We start from the raw sequence: 12,437 nt of genomic DNA, 5'->3' as shown, positions 1-12,437 counted from the left end.
TGTAGTAATATTATTCTTATTTCAGCTCAAATCAGTTTGATTCATGAAAATCAAGAGTAAATAGGGAAAACAAATTTAAAGCTCCTTCTTTAAATCATTCTAAACTAAATCTTTTAAGCTCCCTTACAACTAGAGGTGAGGTTAAAATCTACTAGTTTCAAAACTTCAATTTTAAGGTACATAAATACGACATTAATTGTGTTGCTGTACTTCCAACATTTAAAGCTTTGAGTCAGTTATGCAGAAGATGAGTGACCAAATAGAAAACAGCGAATGGCTGCTCATTTATACGTAACAGCAGTGAACGGTAAGAGCAACAGCACTGAAGTCTCAGGATCATTAGAGCTAGTGCTGGAATGTACTCTGCTTGGCACAGTGCGCTATGGTGAGTAACAAAACGGAGGAATTAGACACGTTCATGCCTGAGTAATCAAGTCATGACAGAAAGCTCTCAATCCTGTACGTGAATAGATTTGGTCTCAACATAACCCCACTGAGTCAGATGCGCTGTATGTGGAATGCCATCATGCTTCTAAGATTCTTCAAGTACAGAAACTGAGTGTAGTTGTGTTTCATATCGTACTAATTCCGATGCAAGATTTTTTCATTTGTTTCTTGTTCCCACTCTACTTTTGGTAGGAAAACTGTAAAGTTTCTAGAAGAAAGTGAGCAGTAACTAATAGCAAATGAATTACCTGTCTTTGGTGGTCCAGATCTGCTTTATTACCAACTAGAATCATAGGAAACTCATCGCGATCTTTCACTCTAAGAATTTGTCGCTGAAACTTATAGATTTCTTCAAAACTGTAAAAGAATAAAGTAGAGCATCAGTGTACTAATTCACAGATTCTCAGGTTCTGCAGAAGTTCAGAAATGATGAGTCACCTGCTTGGACCTGCCCTGCCATGCCACACAAGCAGACAGCTGCAGGCACACCAAAGAGTCCACTGTTACAGCATAACCAGTTAGAGAATCATTCAACACTCAAGCTAAAAAAATCCTCGAGTTAGCAGTGTGCTATGCACTAGACTTAGGTGGGGCTGCAGGGTAAGCAAAATGCTTACTGTGTCTCGATCTAGAGGGACCCGGATGCCAATGTGTCGCAGAGAATCAAGCAACCATAGTCCACATTCTACAAATACCAACTTTGGAGTTCAACTCTGGCTAGAATATTCAAATTACAGTCTAGAGACCCTGGTGATCAATATTTCAGCTGGCAACCTCCATAGCTACTTCTAGAAATTTTGGGGAAAGCTATCAAAGCTGGAAAATTTTATTTCTTGAAGAACAGAAAAATAGCAGGGCTAAGTGATCAGAAAGCTTTCCAGTTACCAACTAAGTTATACCAGGTACTGATGCTATTCAAGCAGTAAGGAATATTCCAGCAGCGCTTAAGGGAAGGTGAGCAAAGCAGAAAGCTTCTCCAAGCTTCTCCCAAGGACAGTATATTAAACAAGCTAATTCTGGCCTAAACAAGGATTTTTGGAGAAAAAAAAAATCACTGCTTTTAAGTAAACACTGTTAAAGCTACATTACTACATAAGGAGCTTCAGCACAGATGCTTGCAGATAGTCACATATCCTTTGGAGCAGACTTCCCAAGCACTATAGTTGATTCCAGGCGTATAGTCTGAAGCCTGGACTATACTTTAGACACACTAAAATTTAAAAGCAAGATGATCATCAGTAAGAAAATTGCATTTAAAAAAAATTACGTAATCAGACATGACAATACCAATCCACCTCAACCATATAAAGCAACCATGAGAAGAAAGATGAATTAGAAGGAAGGTATGCCACTAAGCATAGTTGGACCTCCATTTAGATATGCTGTTTTAATATTCTGCTCAGAAGTCTGTAGCAACTGGAGGAAGAGAGTTGAAAGTTACCAACTAAGTCACCTAGATTTCTTGCTTCAGAATTACTTGCCACCACACAAGCAGGACAGACACCACTAGCGGATACTTCATTGACAGGTAAGGTAAGCCTTGAATCAAATGGATATCAGAACAAAAATGAAGATTCTGCTCTTCAGAAGTCTTTGAAGGATTTCGGAGAGAAGAGCAATATGCAGGTTTAATGGGTCAAGACCTGCTTAAAATCAAGGCAGACCCTTAGCCAGCAGAGCAAACAAAATCTTAAGATTTTTTTTTTTTTTTAGACAAACGAAGGAGTTCACATGACAACGTCAAAAACAAAAATCTACAGTCCTCTGTAGCAAAAATATTTATGTTAACACAAGTGCTCAGTATCTCTTAAGTCCACAGGCCCAGATCTCTGACAGAAGTGTAAGAGTCTCTTCTGGACAGTACATCAATATGAATTTATACATTTAGCAGCATTCTTAAGTGTAAGATACAGATCCAATGGAAACGCACTCATGCTCCACAGAATATTTATCTTAATGCTCATTACAGATAGAGCTGTTAATAAGATCAGAAGTAACTTATTAGAGCCTAGATTGAATCTGTAAGGGGAGGGGGGGAATCATAGACAAATACTTTTTTTTTTTGGTCATTTTATTGCTCTTCTGTTGCAACTCAAAACAAGTGGAAGAACAGATCCCTGAGCACTTCTCCTTTATTACTACATATCTGGTAAGCTCAGTGGAGGAAGATCACAGACAAAATATTAAGTGATTGTCTGTACATACATGGCAGTTTCCTACTCTTACAATGATTGGGAGCTACCTGACCAAGCTTTGTGAGCTTCTAAAAAGATATGTTTTGTCCCAACTCTGTGGTCAATCAGTTATGCAGGTTCCAGTCAATTCATGGGAGTAAGCAGAGTGAGCACTGCCTGCAAAAGAGTGCAGAGACATACCCTGAACTGGATACACCCGTTCAGAAACCCAGAGCCAGCCACTTGATGTTGATGAGCACACAGCAAGGGGATATTTCTAAGAATTGATCAGACATCATAGCATGTTGCCCTTAGTTTAAATTTCTGTCACTTCCAGGCAACTAGTATGCTGGACTGTAATGAAGTGCTTGAATAGAGTTGTCTTTTTTTTGTGTATGATTTCAAGTCATCTGTTGCAAGAGACAGATGCTTTCAGTAAGTGAATGGTTTAAAATGGGTTTTCATCAGTGCTGAAAGAGCATCACACCACAGAATCTAAGAGTGAATGCGTACTTAATGTTTCTGTTTGAGAATATTTCAGTAACGAATAAGCGGTAATTTAAGATTAATTACAACTTGTTTGTTTTAACAACTTGACATCCAGCTTACCTTCCTCTATCAGTGACTGAGAAAACAAGCAGAAAACCCTCCCCTGTCCTCATGTACTGTTCACGCATGGCTCCAAATTCTTCTTGTCCTGCTGTATCCAGAACTGAACATAAGCAAAACATTGATTACTACAGTTCATGTTCTTAGAGTATAAGCTGAGAAAAAAATTCCTTCCTAACAGGATATTGTGAGAGCCTCTCCTGTACATTGTAACTAAGCAGAAATCACTTTTCACAGATACTACTGGATTTTTGCTAAGATTCCCAACAAATTCTTGGACTGACTGAACAATTCAAGACCTACCAAACAAACTGAACGCTAAGTTTTGGTGGACTTTTGCTAATTCACAACCAGCTGAAACAGCTGGAAAATGCTTAGAGAGACTTGGGGATGGGGGTTGGGAGGGTTGCTGGTTTGTCCTTAAAGAAATCACTGACAAGGGAGAACCGAAGCTTTTAAAGCAAAGCATTTATTTTGCACTGAGAAGAGGCAGCACACAACAGCCAAGCGATGTGTTTTTCATTCCACCATGTCACCCAGGTAACTGCCAGGAGTTATATAAATTCTCCTAGTTTTGTAGGTACTAAGGCTTCAGGAATAATTCTTTGAAAAAATGTCCAATTTACTTTAAAGAGAGACACACATACATAAGGCATAGGCACTTCAAATCCTGGGTATCTCGTTAATAAAACAACGGTAGGTAGCTTTTATCAGCTGCACACTTACATAAAAACACATGCTGCACAGTTGTTTACCTGCATTACATTTTATGCATACAGATGTAAACACAGGCACCAAACAGCTACAGGCTGTTAGTACCATGCTTCAGCTAGGCTACTTACTGTCCAAACGCGCAGCTCTTTCATCTATCACACATTGCTTGGTGTAGGAGTCTTCAATCGTTGGATCATAATCCGTAACAAAATAGGACTGCAGAAAATAAAACAAGTTTGTGTAAGACAAGCACATACGGGACACAGAGTAAGATGCTAAAACTGCATGCTTGACAGCTTAGGGAAGATGAGCAGGTTTTACCCACGTACAACCGTTTGTCACTTTATCCAAAAAGACAGCAGGTAACGGCTTTCCTATTCCTACTAAACGCTTGTAAATTGTAGAAATTACTAGCAGAGTCACTGAATTTACTGGATTCCCACAGAATTTCTAGCATTTTCTAGAGATTTCTGGTAACTCCTAGAATTTCCCAGCAGGATTCTCTAGAAACTCTTAGTTTCTAGCGGCTTTTAAGGTCTCTAGTAACTGCTAAGTTTCTCTGAACTTCTGGTAGGGTTTAGAATTTTTTTGGAATTCTCAAACATTTCCAGGATTTCCTCCCCAGCTCCCAGAGCCAGTAGTTTCTAGGAAGTGCCAGGATTTTCCCAGCTGCTTCTAGAATTCTCTAGCAGTTTTATAACCATTTTTAGCAAGAGCTCCACACAGCACAAGTGGTACTTAGTTTGTAAGCTGAATAAAGTTTAGTGGATCATCCTTGTTCCCAGGATTTCTCTCCTGGTTTTAATGACTTGAAGCACACACCCCCTCCAAAAAGACAACTCCTGAAAGCAGAGTAAGCCATGAAACACCCGTGTCATCCATTGCCTAAGCACAAAGCTCCACCAGATACTGCCAGTCAGTTACTCATCACCCAAACTGCAGAGCGAAGCACATTCTGGTACATCTTTCTAGAGACTGGGTGACCTGGTATTGAACACTGGGGTAACAACACTATCTGAATAAGACAAGTTTAGATTTCAAAGGATGAATTTTTAGCTTGCATGCAGTCATAGCAAAGTTATCTTCACCCAAAACTAAAGCACATTGGCCTAACAAATCTGAACTCTGTGATCAAATTCTTGCCCCACTGTGTTCAATGCAGCGGGCACTGGAGATGTGTACTACCCTCACTGTTCAGAAGTCAAGCACATCGGGCATGTATGCACCCAGATGAATGCCACAGTCAGTGCAGAATACAGTTAACTCTGTTCTTGCAGATACATTTTTATTAATGTGGTTGTATTTGTTCTTGTCCAGTTTTGATTTGGAGTTGCCCATGAGGGCTGGCTGCAGTACTTTGTCCTGACTGCACCCAGCTGACTCCCACCATTTGAACATGTCTGTGCTAGGTTTTGGTTTAACAGCATGGACATGGGCTCCCCAACAGAGCTCATCAACTGAGCTGCAGCTGCCTTACTGGAAGCAACATCACAAGTTGTGACACACGCTACCAGCTGTGTATACCATATACCTATGCTCATATACCACAACCTCATTATCATGCAGATACAGAAAGCGTATCTACAGGTTGCTGTTGATCTATTCATTTAGATCTGGCACCATACTAAAAACTGCTGACCCCTAGAGCAGAGACACTGAACAGCTCTGCACATCTCCTTTGCATTTTAAGTAGACATCAGTAAACCATCCTCTCAGGATACACCTACACAGTAGTCTCAGTTGCTCCGCATCAACGGCGCCACTGTGTAACCAGCTACCTTTACGTAGCAATAACATTAAAACAACCATGTTCCTCTCTGAGAAGGATAAAATCCTAGCAATCTGTCCCACCAGAGATACCTGTGACACATGAGATGCTATAACTCACTCCTTTCACACAGTGTTTTGCATAAGTCAAGTTGCTCATTCCTGGGTAAGAAATGGTTTCTCCCTTGTTTTAGAACATTCACCCAGGCTAAGCAATCTTCCCCCTCCAGCCCTCCCCAAAGACCCACCCACACAAAACAGAAGAAAAAAAAAAAAAAAACACACACCCAACAACAAAGCCCAAAAATTCAAACAAACCAACAGGCATGGGATCCTAAATGAAGCACACAACCAAGCTTTAAGTTTTCCAGCAGAAAAGTGCCTATTTGCAGACAGCAGAACATCTCACCACAGAACAAGCCCCCAGAAGATGCTGTTCTGACTACAAGTTGTCCCTTTACCTTGCTTCTCTGAAGATTTAAAGAAAACCACAGCCTGCAAAACTATTCTTGTCTTTTCTTTTGCCTGTATCCATGACTCAGAAAGCATTATCCAGGAGCATAAGAACAGACTTTTTGAGGAATGAATTTATTCGTAAATTCTAAATTGGGTCTCAGGTCCTCCATGGCCTTTAACAATCTTTGAAGGATGGAAGAGAAATTCACTTATGTGAACATACAAATGTGTAAATAACATCATTTACAGAATCTGACTTTAGAAGGGAAGATCACAAGGAAGGGAATTTAAGTCCTATGTTTCATTAAGGAAACAGAAAGTGGTATTTATTTAAAAAAAATTAGGTGATTAAAACATGGTGTTGCTATCAGTGTATCTAGAAATTCTGGGTTCTGATTTGGAAGGTAAAGCATGCACTCTGAAGTTACTCCCTATCCCTCTCCAGCTTCAGCTTTCATTTCTCTATCCTGCAGAAGTCAAAGTTACTGTCTGACCCTTTACATCTATAAAGCGGTAAAGTATGCAAAGTTTTAAATAAAAGGGAGAATTTGGAATCAATTTATTTCACTTTCATGAATCAGTATTAGTAGACCACCTAAAGCTGCAAGTTTATATCCAACAAGGGCAATATTTTTCACTGAGAGAGGTCAGAAAAAGGAAACTGCAATAATCTTAGAGGGATTCTTCATATTTTCCTTATTATCTGTCCAAGGGCCAAGAACTGCAGCATGTTCTGTGATCTCCAGGGCATTTCTGTGATTCCCTCCACCCTTTTTGGTTTCTTTGTTTGGTTGGTTGTTTTTTTTTTAAAAAAGGAAACTACACACAAAGCGAGAGTGCCAGACTAGGTAGAGACATGGAACACTGTTCCTCCCTCAAAAAAGGGAAAAAGACTAAGTTGCCCTGATCCAGCATCAGCACATCCCAAATTTAGAATGAGCAGATGCCAGAGCTCCCTCATTTAACAAGCTTCTTATAAGCAATTTCTTCCCTCCCATGGAGCTGCGCTGCCAAATCTGCAGTCACAGCCACTACAGGAGAGGTTTGTGAGGCAGTTAGCATTGTGGTTTACCTCCAGGCACTGGACAAAACTGATCGGCCTGAAATAGCTGCTGGTTTTGAAGGAGTCTTCCCAAATTGCACTGGAACTATTTGCCACAGGGAGCATGTCAACTGCAGCTTGCAGGCCTTATTCAGTCATGGTTGATTTACAAAAATTTGATAAATACTGCGTCTGCTACATCTATCTGAGCAGAAATGGACCTTACTGCTGCTGTACAGTCAGTGTTTAAAGAATTAAGGGATGTCAGAGTATATCCTGAAATACTCCCTGAGGCTGCACCTTGACTTCTGAATGCCATCCTGCAATGGTGGAAAGGTGCCTGCACACCCAGCAAGCCCAAGACTATACACCGGTGTAAGTAGCTTTGTAGAGGTCAAGGAGTTTGTGGCAGAACTGCTTAAGGAGTTCTCTTAACAGGAGCACAATTCCAGCAGATGCAAACCACTGCCAACATACCAGTTTTAAACTGACGCCAAGTCCAGACAAATTAGAGGAGCATGCATATGCTTAGCACAGTAATGCTGTGTGATGCCACAGTGTTTGAATACCCAGGACTGCCTACTGCTGTCTCCTTTATGAAAGCTGTATGTGCAAGCCCTAACACTTCAAAGCAGGTGCCCTGCTAAACTACAAAATACTAGAAAGCTACAGCAGCTGTCTCAGATGCCAGCTGGTACAAAACACACTGGACCACTCTCTAGGGTGACCTGTTACAGACCAGGTTGTCAGATCCACTCTTCTAGGAGCAGTTGAGTTTCTCTGACAAATCAGAGGAGCTAAGCCTCATTCACCTGGCTCTACCGCAGTTGGCCACTGCCTGCAGGAAACAATTGGAAGAAACTAAATTTCTTCTATGAAGATAGTAACTTGAACATGGTCTTGTGTTACACCACTCCCTTAATCACTAGCAAAATCAAGGCTCTTTCCATCCGCCTCCTAGAAGGGAGATGGGAAGCCAAGCCCAGTAGTCTCATCAACCATTCAATTTACCCAAAATATTATGCAACAAGTTTTCTAGGTTTCCTCTTTCTGAGACTGCTGAGGCAATGGGAAAGCCTGCCAAGGATACAAGGCCGGGGAGGGGGGGCGCAGAACAAAATAACACAACAGAAAAAAACCCCATGCCCACACCACCTACATCCCTTGCAGCTGGGCAACCCACCACCACAATCCCTTTCTATACATTTTAAGATGACAAGCGTGTGTATTTCAAACAATCTCCTGACCTTCACAGGGGTTTCTACTTGCAGTGCTTGGGAATGATGACACTACTATACTGAATACTGCTCTAGCAGTCTTTCTCCATTTAAGGTAATAGTAATCCCTAAATCACTGTTGCAATCACTCAAGTCTTTTGGCAAGGAGAACATGTGAAAAATCTGCTTTCAGTTTATCATCTTCCCCCTTGGTTATGTTGCCTTTAATACACGTAAGGGAATTCCTCCATTAGTTGGACTCGCTTACAAGCTCGGGAGTCCCACTTTAAATTAGTAAAAAACAACTACCTAAGTGAAGACATCTTACATGGAAAGATGGAGAACCTTTGTGAAGTTTCACAGCTCTTATGCAGCTTTTCTTATTTACTCTTCATAACGTCATCAACAGTTCACAAGCTGGAAAGCCACTGGATTACTTTCTTTTGCACCAACATTTACGTTTTAAGGTGAGAGAGAGAGAAGTGGGACACTTCTGCGTCCAGAGGATTGTTGCATAACGTGCTTCCTTTCATCTTTACACAAAGCTTGAAGGGCATGCAACAAGAGGCAACCCAGCACAGTGAAAGCACACCAGTATGAGTAAGCTAAAGGAGTGGTACATGCTGAAATATATATTCATACTTGCTGTGTCTATAACCTCCATTTGTATTTACTAAATATACACTTAATGTTTCAAAGAGTCACTAGTTGCTTATTTAAATTTTTTCCACATGTTTAAATTTTTGGTTTCAACCCAGCGGAGGCAAGGAAATAGAACGGTTTCCACCCTCCAGCTGAAGTTACAGACCAGCTCTGGATTTAAATAACATCTACAGTTTCAGCATTGCAGAGAGTCCCAAAATCCTTCCCAGCTATAATTTGTAAGTCAGAACTTAAAACAAATATGTTGGTGAATGCTACACACCAAAGCTTCAGCTGTAGACTGGTGTACATTCCCAAATACCTGAAATACATGATCCCAAGACATCTTCTAGGCAATAAGTGCTACTTGACAGAGTATTTCTTTTGGCAGTTTCTCCTTTGACTACCACTAACATTATCACCTCTTTTCTAGCTTCTTCCTCATTTCTTCTGCACTTCACCAACAACATTTGTCTGCTTCTGTCCCACTCAACAGATGTAAAGTCCAATTCAGGATCTGTAGTGGCATGTCTTCACACCATGGGCATAGAACAAGTAACAGTATCAGCTACAGCCCTATCACACACCACATTGATCAGATCAGAAATACTTAATCCAGAAAGAGACAGAAACCTGACCAAGTTCTCTTTTAAATAGCTTTTTTCATTTAAATTAGTATTTCTGACATTTGTTCCAAGTCATAGACAAAGTCAGTGCCAGAGTTAAGACCAGAACTATAGTGCCCTGGCCAGTTAGTAGGGCCATAAGTGAACACTGTTCTGTTTGAGGTACTTGGCTACATAGCAAAAGCTTTCTCAGACAATGAATTAAGATCTAAATGACTGGCTGCATAAATCAGTTTGTAACCTTCACTGCTTTGCCACCCATGGAAATCTTACAGCCTCTGCCTTCAGCTCTTCCACCTAAGAAGAGTGGCATAGCAGCCAAGTCTATGACGACATGTACATCATGTATGTACATGACCACAGTGTCACATTGTGCCCTCCTCCAGGCTGCAGAGGAGGTTAGAGACCATTTCAAGGAGCTTTAGTCTATATTTCCATCCCTGTCCCTAGAGGAGCACAAACAGGTTCAATGTCACCACAGACATGTTCCTAGAGGAACCTGCCACTTCACTCAAGCACTATGCTGGCCTGGATCCAGAACTAACCTGCCCAGCAGAACTGGTAATTAAGCAAAGCAGCTGCTAGGGCCTCAGCACCTGAAGACATTAGCTGAAGAATCTCCTTTCACACAACAAAGGAGGCTCCTCAAGCAATTTCTTTAGGAATACTTGAGTTAACTGGCTAGAAAACAAGGAAAACATGCAGGAAAAAACCTGAACTGACTTCAGGAAGCAAACTTAAACCCAGGCTGCATTCCAGAATAAAGGAACAGACACAGCAAAACATACGAATTTAGTATTTTGCAGAGCCCCATGTACTTGGGTCACAGAAAAAGAAAACAAACAAAAAAGCACACCACTGATTAGATAGCCTTTGATAAGCTTGTTAAATACTTAACATATACCTCCCCAAGAGCAGGTGGTTCACTAGGACCTGATGTTTCCGCAGAAGTCTAATTGGTTGGTGTTGGGGGAGCAGGAGATCAATGCTGCTGGGGTCAACAACAGGGAGTGCCACCTCTGCAAAGGGCTCCGGCACTGCACAAAACAATACCAGAAAGACTGCGGGAGCTACCCACACCAACCCAGCATCATTTTAAACAGAAGTGCTTGAGATAGCATTGAGCATGCTTTGCTGGCATAAACAGTCACAATTTGTAGAACGAGGGGAAGTATTTTGGTGTTGAACATTGGGGAGAGTTGGGGACCAAAGCTCTAGAATTATGCTGCTAAAGACCAGACTGCAGAGATAACAAAACACTGGATCATACTACAGAAGGCCAGGTGTATCCTCTTCTAATTATCCCATATTCATACAAATTTTTAAGTTACTTTCTTTTAATTATACAAACAGTAAGAACACATGTTCCTTTCTTCCAAAAAATATAAATTAAAAAGATAGTCCATGCTTGTAAGCATCAATGCTGCTTCCCTCAATTTACACTACTTCCCACCGTTCTAATGTATACTGCCAGCATTGTTATGGCTATCCAGGGAAACAGATGTCATTTGTAACTACAATTACTGCAATTATCCAGTGATGTGAAACACTTGATAATTTCATGAACAGTGAAAACCAAGACACAAAGAGAAGAGGATTAAACTGAAGAAAGTTATAGTGAGAGAAAGATGCCGTGAGCCATATACAAGCTAAACTCTTTGGAAATTCATACACAAGTTGAAAAGTTTTTATTTGTTCCTGAAGAACTAGCATTACATATACATATAATATTGATATTTATGATTAAGTACATGCTTAATCAAATCTTAATGGTTCTGTTAAAGAACATCATAATGGAGAATCCAAAGTTCTTGAATAACCCATGGCGGCCTCAAAGTGCATCCATTAGATTATCCCCCAACACATAATTTAAGGACAGAAGAGATACAAATCTTAAATCCTGAGCAAGATATTGTAGGTTACAAAAATAAACTTCTGACTTGGTTAAGTATAGGTAAGTTTTCCCCTTAACTTCTTATGCAATGCAAGGATTGTCAAGAGCTTGTGCTTCGTCTGGAAACACTGAACAAAGCATGAGTTAGTCCTATTATACAGCCACATATTCTTCTCTCTCTGGGTCCCTCTCTCCACTCTCTGCCCTTCCACATACAGTGATCACTGGACGAGCACATCAGAAAAAGAAAACTATTAAGCTATCTGTGTTCAGTGCATGGGCATATTTATTGCACACAGCCAAATATAACACAGCTCTTTTCTTTATGGGCTTTGTTGTGATCACTACCCAAAGTACCTAAAACCAAAACTAACTTTGCTTCCCTCCCAGGTGCTGGGAAACATGAGTTAGGATGGGGGGAAGCAAGGATAAAAAGGGTATAGAGGGTAAAGCGTCTTCAATCTGAAGACTAATACACATACCTGAATTCTGTCTATGCACCTTTAATTTTTGTATTTCCTAAATGAACACTTGAACTTCGTTTCCATAAACACACTTGTTTCCAATGATGTTTCTCGATAGGACAAGAGGAAATGGCCTCAAGTTGCACCAGAGGAGGTTTAGATTGGATGTGAGGAAAAATTTCTTTACTGAAAGAGTGGTTAAACATTGGAACAGGCTGCCCAGGGAAGTGGTTGAGTCCCCATCCCTGGAAGTATTTAAAAGACGGGTAGATGAGGCGCTTAGGGACATGGTTTAGTGGGCATGGTGGTGTTGGGTTGACAGTTGGACTCGATGATCTTGGAGGTCTCTTCCAACCTTAATGATTCTATGATTCTCCAGGTAGCC

At 40.7% G+C, this 12,437-nt stretch overlaps 1 protein-coding gene across 1 annotated transcript in view; it reads right to left on the bottom strand.

The window, feature by feature from the left end:
- Window positions 1-4,165, bottom strand: part of RRAS2 (related RAS viral (r-ras) oncogene homolog 2) — a 13,555-nt gene extending 9,390 nt beyond the window's left edge. Inside the window, exons 1-3 of the mRNA XM_009332233.1 lie at window positions 4,073-4,165; window positions 3,231-3,333; window positions 696-804 (exon numbers count right to left, since the gene is read on the bottom strand). Of these exons, the coding sequence (XP_009330508.1) occupies window positions 696-804; window positions 3,231-3,298 (177 nt within the window). The 5' untranslated portion in view covers window positions 3,299-3,333; window positions 4,073-4,165. The remainder of the gene's footprint in view (window positions 1-695; window positions 805-3,230; window positions 3,334-4,072) is intronic.
- Window positions 4,166-12,437: the final 8,272 nt, after the last annotated feature.

The sequence above is a fragment of the Pygoscelis adeliae genome, unplaced genomic scaffold (genome assembly GCF_000699105.1).
Source record: "Pygoscelis adeliae isolate BGI_AS28 unplaced genomic scaffold, ASM69910v1 Scaffold839, whole genome shotgun sequence".
Lineage (NCBI taxonomy): Eukaryota > Metazoa > Chordata > Aves > Sphenisciformes > Spheniscidae > Pygoscelis > Pygoscelis adeliae.
This window is presented reverse-complemented; position numbering and strand designations above follow the sequence as displayed.